The 13,759-nt window shown below is 37.9% G+C and overlaps 1 protein-coding gene across 4 annotated transcripts in view; it reads left to right on the plus strand.

Annotated features, from left to right (window-relative positions):
* The window catches only part of CMSS1 (cms1 ribosomal small subunit homolog), a 389,957-nt gene extending 376,198 nt beyond the window's left edge, over window positions 1-13,759 (plus strand). For 3 of the 4 annotated variants that reach the window (XM_044251209.1, XM_044251211.1, XM_044251213.1), the window contains 6 exons: window positions 17-76; window positions 1,229-1,331; window positions 4,535-4,595; window positions 5,021-5,108; window positions 11,071-11,159; window positions 13,453-13,759. In XM_044251209.1, the coding sequence (XP_044107144.1) occupies window positions 17-76; window positions 1,229-1,331; window positions 4,535-4,595; window positions 5,021-5,108; window positions 11,071-11,159; window positions 13,453-13,536 (485 nt within the window). In that variant the 3' untranslated portion in view covers window positions 13,537-13,759. The remainder of the gene's footprint in view (window positions 1-16; window positions 77-1,228; window positions 1,332-4,534; window positions 4,596-5,020; window positions 5,109-11,070; window positions 11,160-13,452) is intronic. The other variant, XM_044251210.1, reaches the window with a different exon arrangement.

The following is a 13,759-nucleotide window of genomic DNA, read 5'->3' on the forward strand; positions in this document are numbered from 1 at the left end:
GTTTGTCATATTCTAGACTCCTGTTTCCTCAAGGCCAATGATTTGACTCATAGTCTCTCATCATACCTAAAAGAAAGTAAGTAACCTATGGTTTTCTTTTAAGTTATTCACCAAGTTGTTATTACTCCATTAAAACATAAGATCCATCTAGTTAGAATAACAACTTTTGAAACTACATTTAAAAGCAAAACTATCCACCTCAAATGGATTTGAAATGGAGGTTTTTCTTAAGGTACATCTTGATATCAATTTCTGTTTATTTAAGTTTATTCTTGTTTTGCCCTGTCTTTGAGAATGAGTTTTCATCTCATTTTTGGTTTATAATATATTAGAAGTATTGGTGTAGGAATCCAGAGATTAATTATCATTCTAGTTCTAAGTCTCTCACTATTTGACCAGGGGCAAGTCACTGAGTACTCTTCCAGGACTTGACTTTGTTACCTGGAAGATAAGGAAGTTGGACATGTGATCTTTATTCTGGCTGTAAAGTTCTGAAATTCTTATTTCCTGAAATTCTTATTTTCATATGCTCATAACTCAGACCATGGCTATCACACAACCTAATTTCATCTTTTCGATATTTATTGTGTTTGCCAGTAATAGCCAGATTATTCATATTAGGTAGTCATCTATTGTGACTGATAATGAAATCGTTTAGATATAGAGATTTAACATTCTTTTTTCAAACTAGTAGTTTGAAAAGTAGTTCTGATGGCACTCAACTTGAGTTTTTAAACCTTTCTGCACCTCAAATTCAGCAGGTGTAAATGTAGGTTATAGTAGAATCAACCTTAGTGGGTTATGAGAACTAAACAGTGTCATATTTAATATATGCTTGCTATTATTTTAATGTCATTTCCATTTTTATCTTGTGTTGAGTGTTTCCTTAAAATTTAACATTATTGAATCTGAGTTCTTTTTCTATTTAGTCTTTGCCATTAAGCATCAAACATAAATTATCAAAAATGTATTATTCCAAACTTTTTTTTACTTGGTCCTAAAACTAGTCACATTTAGCTACTTGGCATATTATGTGTTCTATGATATAAGTTAATGATCTTTCATTTTAATCTAATATCTTGAATAATCAGAGAATAGAATCTGGACAATACCTAATTAAACACTAACAAAGAGTAATTGGAGAATACTCAGGGGGCTAAAATAAATAGGGGCCCTATTTTACAATATTTAGAGTAATGTTTTTCTTACTTTTTTTTTTTTTTCCCAGTCTGCCCTAAGTGGGTAAAACTTCGGAAAAACCATAATGAGAAGAAATCAGTCCTGATGTTGATCATCTGCAGCTCTGCTGTCCGGGCCTTGGAGCTCATTAGGTTAGATACCTCACCTATTCATTTCATGAATGTTTTCTGAGTAACTGAGATGTGTCAAGTTGATGTGTTCTATATGTTGGAAATGTAACAATGAACAAAATAGACAGAATCCCTTCTTTCATGGAACTTACCTTCTGGTGAGGGAGACAGACAATAAACAAATAAATACACAATATGATGTCAGGTAATGTTAAATTATATAAGAAAAAATAAAGCATGGCAAAAGGAAGGATGGGGTTGGAGGGCTACTTTTAAAAGGGTTGTCACAGTAAGCTTTTCTAAGGAGAATGACATTTGAGCAGAGATATAAACAAAGTGAAGGAGAATGCCATGTAGATATCTAGAAGAAGAACATTCCAGACAGAGTGGACAGAAAATATAAAAGGTCCTGAGATATAATGCTATTGGAAGATTTTGAGCAGAAGAGTTACATGATCTGAATAATCAATCTAAAGGATCACTTTGGCTTTTGTGTGGAGAACACATGTTCTGCCACTCTAGAGGCCAAGAATAAAAGCAAGGAAATAATATAAGCAATGATGAGTCGGAAAAAATAATGGAAGAAAAGATCTAATTTAAAATAATAACAAGAAAAAATAGACTACCAAGTAATAAACCTACCAAAATCTATATAAAGAAAATATTACATAAGCAACTCAGATCTTTTTTTAAGAGGTGGTGGGGGCAGAGAGAGGCAGAGGGAGAAGAAGAGAGAGAATCTTAAGCAGACTCCATGCCCAGCACAGAGCCTGATGTGGGGCTCCATTTCACCACCCTGAGATGGTGACCTGAGCTGAAATCAAGAGTCAGAAGCTTAACCCGCTGAGCCTCCCAGGTGCCCCACAACTCAAAAGATCTTAAACAAAAAGGCATACAATATTGCTAAATAGGAAGAATCAGTGTAGGGATGCCTGGGTGGCTCAGTTGGTTAAGCATCTGCCTTTGGCTCAGGTAATGATCCCAGAGTCCTAGGATTGAGTCCTTCATTGGGCTCCCTGCTCAGCTTCTACTTCTCTCTCTCCCTCTGCCGCTGTCCCTCCTTATACTTGCTCGTTCTCTGTGTGTGTCAAATAAATAAAATCTTTAATTTAAAAAAAAGTCACTGTTACAAAGATGCCTGTTTTACCTAGAATAATCTATAAATTTCACAGATTCCCAGTGAAACTCCGGTAGAACTGGTTTTCTAACTCAATAAGCTAAGTTCAAAAGTTAAAGATAAGCTATAGTTCTAAGTTCATAAGAGGAAATACAGAAGAAAAATACCTGGGGAAATTCTGAGGAAGAACATTAGTGAGTGGATACTATACCTATAGTATCTACCAGATTACCAATAGATATGTTACCAAGTCTCCCTAATTCAAACAGTATGGAACTGGCATACGCATGACAGATCAGACCGGTAGAACAGAATTGGAAGTTCAGAAATAGGCCTATATGCATGTGAAAACGGAGCATATGGCAAAAGTGACAAAGCAGACGGGAAAGATGGATTATTTAATAAATGGTGTTGGAACAACTGGGTAGCCATCTGGAAAAGTAAAGTTGGATCCCTATCTCACTTCTCATACCAAAGTAAATTCCAAATGGACCGATTTTAAATATAAAAATTATGTTTTAAAGATAATTTGTCAGTGCTTTACTAGGTGCTTTCACATACCTTTTCATTTACTGTAGTTTTTGTAGAAAAAACAAAAAGGCTTCCACAGGATCAGTGTTAACATTGATTTTTCAGAGAAGGGCCATCAGAGTAAATTGGGATTTACTGGAACTAGCCCTATTCCAGGGCCAGGCTTTGCACCGGCTTTGACAGGAGACAAAACAAAGGAAAGTTCAGGTCCTGGAGAAAATAAATTAAGGTGCAAATGTAGACTTTCAATAGTTACTTGCATGTATTTTTCTAAATGAACTAATCTGCTTTATACAAATTTATAAAAGTGGTTAAGTTCTTCAAACTCTCCTTTCCCCGCGAGGCACACACATTAAATTGTATCACACCGACTCTCAGTAAAATAAAAGTGCTTCTTGCAACTATTTCTGCTTCAAACACAATTGATCTTCAAGACTCCATCTGTTTCTGGGCAGCTATACTTTCTGGTTCTGAAGTCATAGTAGTTCACATTGACTTTTCAGTGTTTTAAAAACTACAACCACGGAGTTCATTTCAGATTCAAACATTAATGGCAAAGGGGTTGGCCTGGAGATGGCCTCTTAAAAACAAGCTGTCACATTGATTTGGGCTTTTACTGTACATAAATACCATTCTGAAGGGCATAAAAGCCCTGTGTTGTCACACTTCATTTACCAATTCTGTGTTCTGTGTCTTTGGTAATATTATGATCTACTTCAAGGTTAGGTGATTTGCAAAAAGAGATTTCTGAGCTCGCACAACAAGCCCTATTCATAAAAACTAATGGTGAATAATTCTAACTTTTATAAGAACACCTATTCTTTACTATCTTGCAAATTCATATATTCCTACATTTCTCAAAACATAATAATATATATATAAAACAATAATATTTCCAAGCATATTCCCATGTTAGTTCTATTCCCAAACAGCAACTAAAGGATTGATTGGTCTTTTATACCTGTTGATGCCAGGAGCATTAACACATAAAATTTTGCAGAAAAGCTCTCTCTGCTAAGTAGATAAAAGTGGGGGATTCCTCTGATTGCAGGACATAAGCCTTCTCCTCCCTGTCAGCTCATTCCCAGCAACCCACCCGTGGCAGTCACATACAAACTTTTGTAGATGCCTTTGGGCTCCACAGAGCATAGGCTGACATCACTGCTCCAAGATACTTCTTGCAACCAAATTTTGTATGAGAACTATACTGCAGAATTTAAAAATAAGTTCTCTGCCAGGTACCTGAAATATGGAAATTCTATATTACAAATGAAGGGTAGATCCATAAGTTTCAGTTATCAAGGAAACCTAAGTAAAGTTAACCTTGTGTATGAAAAGTAGAAGCCAACCCAGATATATGCCTGAATAAAAGGATCCCTCACTTTCCTTCCATCCATGGGCCAACCTGAAAATCTCAGTGTTTTGTATCTGTGTATATTTACACATGCATATGCTCATAGTTACACACTTAAACACATATATTCTCTTTAAGGCAAGACAAAATACTTAAGTAGTCAACGTGGCCGGCAATGAGTAAGTTTTCTTAGGCATTAATCTTTTTTTTTTTTTAAATTAGGTCAATGACAGCATTTAGAGGAGACAGCAAAGTTATGAAATTATTTGCAAAACACATTAAGGTAAGTAAGGGCCTATGGTTCCTGATGGGTATTGTAAGTTATCCTTAAGGGCTGCTCCTAGCTTTCTCTTAACTCCTTAGCAGGTGTTTTCTTTGGTGCCTTCTTATATAATATACTTAACAACTGTTGTGTTCTTTACATCCCCTGCCTTTGCATGCCCACCTCCCCCAACAAAAGTCGCTACTCCTCTATGCTCCAAGATTCCTGCACAGAAGCTGAGGTTTGACGCCTGGGTTCTCTGAAGATTTGCCAGTTTTAGAGAGTGATGCTTTTCTATCTTGATGTTAATTAACCTTCTTTGCACTGGAAGTTGGGACTAAACAAGAGTAGTCCTATTTGCTTTTTTACTTCTTTAGCTTTTGCCTATGATTGCCCTTTCTAATGACTCTTCTTGCCTTTCATCTCCTTCATCTTGAAATAAATAGGTCCAAGAGCAGGTAAAGTTGCTGGAGAAGCGTGTGGTGCACCTGGGCGTAGGAACACCGGGGAGAATTAAAGAACTCGTTAAACAAGGTATGAAGAGAGGCACTGATATGCTTACTCAGAACTGGGACTTTCCCTTTTAACCCATGTGAGTTTAGGAAACCACATTTGTGATGCAGTGAAACCAGATTTCTGTGTTCATCCGGGAGTTGGAAACAGTCTTTTGTCAGTAAATCTAGCCAGCAGGTATAGTGCAATAGGGATTAATAGTAAGGCTTGTGGGGAACTGTGGTACATGTGCCCACCTAAATATATTCAAACTCCAGTTGCTTTAAGCAGGTTAGTGGATCCACAATTCATTCTACCAATCTGCAACCTCTAGAATTTGTAGAGCTGGATGAGTTAGTATATCCCTCTTAATTAATTGAATCTTGGTTCCCAAGACTGCCATTTCAGTTGAAGATTTCATATAAAACATGTTGAAACAAAAATGCAGTTTCTATGGATGAAATATAAGTATTCTAGAATATTTCTCCCAAGTGCATTTCTCTTTTAGTACTTTACCCAGAAAGTATTCCAGACGGCGTCCACCAGTAGGTTTTTATAATTTGTTAGCTTTCTTAAAGTGAATAGCCTAAAACTTGTTAATCTGCTGATGATCTTATTACCTGTTTTACCTGCCAGACTGATTGAAGATTTCTTTTCAATACTCATTTCCAAATTACTTACTTAATATAGTTATAGAACTTTGTCTTATGACTGGAGCTATTCATAGATAGATAGATAGATAGATAAAAGAAATGGGTTCATCAATGTAATGACTCAATATAAAAGCTTAAAATACTTATGTTTCTTTCCAGATGAAAGCCATCCAGGGTTAAATGAACCCATTATATACAAAAGGTTGTGCAATTACAAAGACGTAACAAACTTAGCAGCTCCAAACAAGGAATGGAAACATTTTTTTTTTTAGTTCATACTTGCACTGGTCTACGCTAAACACTCTTAGGTGTCTCATTAAATATTCATGGCACCCGTGGAGGCTAGCATTTTTATTTCTTAGAAAACCCTGAAGCTCTGAAGGGTGAAGTGGCTCTCCCACAGTTTCTCAGTCTAGGCTTCTAGTTCCAGAGCTTCTCCCCGTCAAGGAGCTCCTGATCCTTGAAGAAATAAATGTGCATAGATGGAGATTGAGGACATGAGGCAGTAACAGGGGTGGTGGTAATATCTTCCTCAAAGGATTGGTATGATAATAAAATGCCAATAAAGAGTTTGACACATTGAGTTTCACACCCTAAGAAATCAAATGTTAGTTTTTATTTTTATTAAAGAAACCAACTTTCTTGGTTGGAAACTTCACATACTTTAATAGCTGGTGATTCGGTTGGAAAGAGTCAGTGTGGAGGAAGGGTCTTAAACACTAAGCTGAAAAGTTTGAGTTTTTGCCTTATGGACATGGGAGGACATTGAAGTGAAGGAACAGATGAGAGGTGCGCATAGCCTATTTGTGAGACATAGAGTTGGGAGAGTTTGGTTGGCCAGCAGGAGAGCCCAGGGGTAAACCCTGCTTCTCCCACAGCTCTTCGCCAGAGATTCACCTCACCCCTCCCTCGAATCGAGGTGGTTTCTTGTGTGTCACCAAGGCCCCATGCAAAAGAGTCATTCTTCTCCATATTTAAAAAGAGAGAAAACAAAGCTCTACGTATTGTTGAAATTTGATTTCCATAGAGTTGTGAGGTCTCACTGTGAAAGCTTATATTCTTAAATAAATTTAAGAAGTGGAAAAATCATTTAAGGAGCTGTTGATTTTTTTCTGCTCAGCAAGGAGTCTGCTTCTCCCTCTCCCTCTGCCCCTCCCTCCCCCACTCATACTTCTGTCTCTGTCTCTCTCCCTCAAATAAATTTAAAAAAATCTTAAGGTGGGGGGAGAACAGTTCTAGCACTCTAGAAACTGGGAATCTAACAAAGCTGAGCAGATGGCACATAACTCATTCTGTGTAGCTGTTTATGACTTAAGATGTTTATATATATTTGATATATTAAGGAAAGTTTCCAGACTTCCAAAGATATCCCATGACATTGGGGTCTGTACAGTTATAGACAGAAGTATATTGTTTTAATTTAATAATGAAGGAGATTTTCTAACAATAAGAGCTTTTCAACAATGCAAAAAGGTATAGAAAAGAAAATAAATCACTTTGAGTTAATATTGAATATATTTCCTTTAGTCTTTTTTTCTATGTATTTATATATTTTTATAAGTGGAAATCAAACAATATGTAATAATTTTATAACTTGTCTTTTCCACTTACATTTTTCAACTCTTTTTCTTTTTTTAAGACTTTATTTACTTGACAGAGAGAGAACAAGAGAGCATAGGCAGGGGGAGTGGCAGAAGAAAAGGGAGAAGCAGGCTCCCTGCTCAGATGTGGGGTTCAATCCTAGGACCCTGGGATCATGACCTGAGCCGAAGGCAGACACTTAACAAACTGAGTCACCCAGGCACCCCTCCACTTAAAATATCTTATGAGGATTTTCTTTGCCATGAAATAGTTTTAATTTTTTTGTTTTTAATGGCTGCATAATATTCTACATAATATTCTACATAACAGTTTTAGTGAGACATAATTGACATATAAACTTGTATTATTCCAGTATGTACAATATGACTTTATACATATATAGTAAAATGATTACCACTATAAATTTAGTTAACATCAATCACCTCAAACAGTTACAATTTTTTTTCTTGTGACAAGAATTCTTAAGATCTATTCTCTTAGCACCTTTCATATGTACAGTACAGTATCAACTACACTCACTGTGCTGCACATTACATCTCCAGAACTTATTTACCTTACTACTAGAAGTTTTTACCTTTTGACACCTTCTCCCATTTTCCCCAAACCACCCCCCCCCACCTTTGACAACCACCAATGTGTTCTCTGTATCTATGAGTTAGGTTTTTTAGATTCTACATTTAAGTGAAATCATGCAATATTTGCATGACTGTTTGACTGATTTCATTTAGCATAATGCCCCCAAGATTCATCCCTATTATCACAAATGACAAGATTTCCTTCTCTTTTATGACTGAACAATATTGTGTGTGTGTGTGTGTGTGTGTGTGTGTGTGCGTGCGCGCGTGTGTGTGTGTGTGTGTAACCTTTTCTTTTTTCATTCTTTTGTTGATGGACACTGAGGGCTGCTTCCATGTCTTGGCTGTTATAAATAATGCTGCAGTAACAGGGGTACATATATCTTTTTGAGATAGTGAGTTTACTTCCTTTGGGTATAATCCCAGAAGTGGAATTGCTGGATCATATGGTAATTCTATTTTCCATTTCTTGAGAGTTCCTCCATACTGTTTTCCATAGTGGCTACACCAATTTACATTCTTACCAACAGTACACAATAGGTCCCTTTTCTCCACATCCTCTTCAGCACATATTATTTCTTGTGGGGGTTTTTTTGGTAATAGTTATCCTAGCAGGTGTGATGTAATATTTCATTGTGGTTTTAAATTACATTTCCCTGATGATTAGTGATGCTGAGCATCTTTTCATGTACCTGTTGGCCATTTGGATGTCTTCATTGCAAAAATAACTATATTCATTTCCTCTGTCTATTTTTAAATCAGATTGTTTGGTTTTTTTGGCCACTGATTTGCAGAAGTTTTTTATATATTTTGGATATTTATCCCGTGTGTGTGTGTGTGTGTGTATATATATATATATATATATATATATATATATATATAAAATGGTAGGATACCTGGATTATTTCTAATTTTTTGCTATTATAAATAATACTGCAATGATAATCTTTGCAAGTACTATATTTAAGTTTTTTGTTGTTTTTTTTTTTAAGATTTTTGATTCTAAAGTAATCTCTAGACCTAGTGTAGGGCTCGACCTTACAACCCTAAGATTAAGAGTTATATACTCTACCGATTGAGCCAGCCTGGTGCTCCACTAACTATATTTATGTTTCTTTTTTTTTTTTTTTTAAGATTTTATTTATTTATTTGACAGACAGAGATCACAAGTAGGCAGAGAGGCAAGCAGAGAGAGCAGGGGAAGGAGGCTCCCCGCTGAGCAGAGAGCCTGATATGGGACTGGATCCCAGGACCCCGGGATCATGACCTGAACTGAAGGCAGAGGCTTTAACCCACTAGGCCACCCAGGCGCCCTATTTATGTTTCTTATGTATTTACTGAGATTTGTCATAGAAAGAAAATTATTTTAGCAACTAGTAAGCATTTTATTTTATTTTATTTTAAAGATTTTATTTATTTATTTGACAGAGATCACAAGTAGTGAGCAGGCAGAGAGAGGAGGAAACAGGCTCCCCACTGAGCAGAGAGCCTGATGTAGGGCTTGTGTAGGGCTCGATGTAGGGCTCGTCCCAGGACCCTGGGATCATGACTGGAGCTGAAGGCAGAGGCTTTAACCCACTGAACCACCCAGGCGCCCCAAATAGTAAGCATTTTAAAGCTCCAATTATATAATGCTCAAGTGCCTTCCTGAAAGGCTGTATCTGTGTGTTCTCCCACTAATAGTAAGTTATTTTTAAGGGAAGACTATCAATCCATTGTCCTTCTCAAGTTATCTTTTTTTTTTTTTAAGATTTTATTTATTTATTTGACAGACAGGGATCACAAGAGAAGCAGGCAGAGAGAGAGGAGGAAGCAGGCTCCCTGCTGAGCAGAGAGCCCGATGTGGGGCTCGATCCCAGGACCTGGGATCATGACCTGAGCCAAAGGCAGAGGCTTTAACCCACTGAGCCACCCAGGCACCCCTCAAGTTATCATTTTTAATTTTGCAGAGAGAATTTTTTTTTTAAGATTTTGTTTGTTTATTTGAGAGAGAGAGAGAGAGAGTAAGAGAAAGCAAGAGAGTGGGGTGGAGGGCAGAGGAAGAAGCTGATTCCCCACTGAGCAGGGAGCCTGATATGGGGCTTGATCCCAGACTCAGTCTCCACTGAGCACCCCACAGAGAGAATTTTAAATAAGAGGCATTATGGGGGCACCTGGATGACTCAGTCAGTTAAGCATCCAATTTTTAATTTCAGCTCAGGTCATGATCTCAGGGTCATAGGACTGACACAGGTCAGGGAACACTCAGTGCAGAGACTGCCGGAGAGTCTCTCTCTGCCTGTGCCCTTCCCCACCACTCAGGTCCCTGTGTGTTCTCGCTCTCTTTCTCGCTCTCTCAAATAAGTAAATAAAAAAAAATATTTAAATAAGTAAGAGGAATTATAAGAAGAAAAGTCTTTTGGGCAGAAGGGGAAATATTGAAATAATCACAGAGAAAAGTTGAGGGGGAAGCGCTGCAGAATAAAGGAAGGCTTCAGTTATGTTTCCACATGTAACATGAAACAGCTTGGGGCAATGGAAAGAACATGAGGAGTGGGAAAAACTGTGCCAAACTCTGAGACCTCTGAGGGACAGACTCTAAGGTCTCCTCCAGCCCTCATTCTGTAATTATCTCTAGATACAGAGGAAGATAGTAGAAATGGAGTCCTTAAGTGGTTTACTAGTCTTCTCAAATGATCACAGACTTTGAATAAAGTCTATTCATATTTACTTCCTTTTCTGTCTAAAATTAACACCTGAACCCCACCCTCATCCTTCTGTCCATTCGCTTCCTCACAGTCATTCACACTGCATTGAACTCAACTCCTCTGAAGGGCCACTACCCAGGCTGCAGGATCCATCTTACCAAATTCCTGTCAGGAATGAGTCTTCACCCTCTGGGGCTTCCTGAAATGGAGGTTTGGGATTGTTTCTTTGCCAGCACTTGAGCAATCGACAAGCTTAGCAGCTTCTCTGCTTCCCTCAGAATCAGTGATAAGATTGTAAGGAAAGCAATCTCAGAGTGATGCATTTGTTTTCCATCAGCAAGGGCCGTCTCCTTCAGTGAGCAGAAATTAGTTGCTGGGGGAGAGGACAGCAAATGAGGCAAAAAGCAACCAGGAGACTAAAAAGTCATTTGAATAAGCTTATGTCATGAGGTCTTTGCTGTAGCAACTCTCTCTATGTTTCTTTCAGGTGGCCTTAATTTGAACCCCTTAAAGTTTCTCGTTTTTGACTGGAACTGGAGAGATCAGAAGTTGAGGAGAATGATGGACATTCCCGAGGTACTGTGTAACCAGCAATTGTTTTTAATCTTTTTTTCTTCAACTTGAACTTGAGTTCAGACACAGTAATAAAATCTTTGACATGGGGAGCGAGCACATTCTGGCCATTGAAATGATTCCTATCTTTTAACTCTGAAGTAACTGCAATTACAGAGTCTATCTCACCTGCTTAGACCTAACTGTGTCCTTTCCCTTTGTTTTATAGGAATCGGCTTTGTTTCTTCTTTATATGACCAGGGGTCTCTGCCCCACTGGGGACCACATCTATATTGTACCTTTGAGAAACAGGAAGATCTGGAGGACTTGGCACATTTTTGTGTGTTTTGCTTTAGAGAGACATAGTCATCTTTGTTTTTCATCCTTAAAAATGTGTGAGGGAGTAGAGGCACAAACTTGCCTCCTGGCCTGCATCTCCCATGCCCCAAAACTCACTTAATATAGAGTGCTATTTTGTTTTTGTTTTAGTGGGGAAATTATTTTGATGGCTCAGTGTATTAAAACTGATTAAGTGCCTTTGTGTCCACAGCATTAGCTCATTCTATGTTATAAAAGTAATCCAGGGGCATCTGGGTGGCCCAGTGGGTTAAAGCCTCTGCCTTCAGCTCAGGTCTTGATCCTGGGATCAAGGCCCACATCGGGCTCTCTGCTCAGTGGGGAGCCTGCTTCCCCCTCTCTCTCTCTACCTGCTTCTCTGCCTACTTGTGATCTCTCTCTCTCTGTCAAATAAATAAATAAAATCTTAAAAATAAATAAATAAAAGTAATCCATTATCATCAAAATGTGAAAAATTGATTTCCCACCTACTGTGTATCATGGGACAATTTTTCAATCTAGCCCCATGTTTAGAAGTATCTGTTACAGAGGCACCTGGGCGGCTCAGTGGGTTAAGCCTTTGCCTTCTGCTCAGGTCATGATCCCAGGATCCTGGGATCAAGTGCCTCATTGGGCTCTCTGCTTGGCAGGGAGCCTGCTTTCCCCTCTTCTCTCTCTGCCTGCCTCTTGCCTACTTGTGATCTCTGTCTATCAAATAAATAAAGTCTTTTAAAAAAAAAAAAAGGCATCTGTTGGAGAGAGAAAAAGATTTATCCAATAATAAAAATGGCTGCCAGTCACCAACCTAATTAATCATGGCAGCAACTATCAAAGAGATTTGGAACTAATCCTCCAAACATACTGCATAAATTAACTTATCACTTAAAACTATATCCCCAGAATGACCAACCTGATTATGATTGATCAGTGAGTTACTTCAGACATCTGTACAGGTTAAAAGACAATTTTTTCAGTTTCCTACACACATACACAAATATGCGTGCGCACACGCACACACACACACCTATGCCCTGAACTGACTGGTTTTTTATTTTAATGTTAATTTTTTTTTTTTTTAAGATTTTATTTATTTATTTAACAGACAGAGATCACAAGTAGGCAGAGAGGCAGGCAGAGAGAGGTGGGGAGAAACAGACTCCCTGCTGAGCAGAGAGCCCAATGCGGGGCTCAATCCCAGGACCCTGAGATCATGACCTGAGCTGAAGGCAGAGGCTTTAACCCACTGAGCCACCCAGGCACCCTGTGACTGGTTTTTTAAAACCAGTTCGCAAATTTGATATTAGGAAGTTAAGTCTGTATCTGATTATTTCAGTTATAATGTGAAATCTGAGTAATCCACTCAAAGTTTTCTAAATTTAATGATAAGGAGGAATTGTGTCAAAGAAAAAACCTTGTCACCCAGTTATTTATATTATGTTGATGTCATCATTATCTGCTATTCTATATTGAAATATGTGTGCGATCTCACCATACTTTGGGTATTCTGAAAACCTTTGTATAAGATTTTTTTTTAAGATTTTATTTATTTATTTGACAGAGAGATCACAAGTAGGCAGAGAGGTAGGCAGAGGGAGGAGGAAGCATGCTCTCTGCTGAACAGAGAGCCCGATGTGGGGCTCCATCCCAGGACCCTGAGATCGTGATCTGAGCTGAAGGCAGAAGCCCAAACCACTGAGTCACTCAGGCGCCCTGTATAAGATTTTTTTATGAGATTTTATTTTGAATGGTTACAAAAGGGCCCTTTAATGAAATGGATGTTTTATTAAGTACCTTTTCCTTTACTTAAGTAAATATTTCAATTCTGAATAAAACACAGGTTAAGATTTTTACCCCCCCTGATTCTGGCTATAACAGCTACACAAATACTAGGAAGTCCAGTTGGTTGAATTTATTCACCAAGACCATCTTTTCTTGATCTTAACCTTTTCTTTTTTTTTTTTTTTCCTTTTCTCTCATTTAGATAAGAAAGGAGGTTTTTGAACTTCTGGAAATGGGAGTCCTCAGTCTATGCAAGTCTGAATCTTTGAAGCTCGGCCTTTTCTAAGTCTGGGTCCTAATGAAAATTCCAGTTTTTATGGTGGGATTTGCATCTCATTTAATAGCTCTGGAATATTGCAAGGACTCAGTAAATATCAGCTATTGTTTTATTATGTTAACTGGATCACCCCATGAATCACTAGAAATTTTTGGTGGAGATTCTTTGACAGAAATGAAGCTATCCTTTGCCAACTTCTCTGTATAATAAAGTATCACCAGCTTGTGTATGA

The sequence above is a fragment of the Neovison vison genome, chromosome 6 (assembly GCF_020171115.1).
Source record: "Neovison vison isolate M4711 chromosome 6, ASM_NN_V1, whole genome shotgun sequence".
NCBI classification, from domain to species: domain Eukaryota; kingdom Metazoa; phylum Chordata; class Mammalia; order Carnivora; family Mustelidae; genus Neogale; species Neogale vison.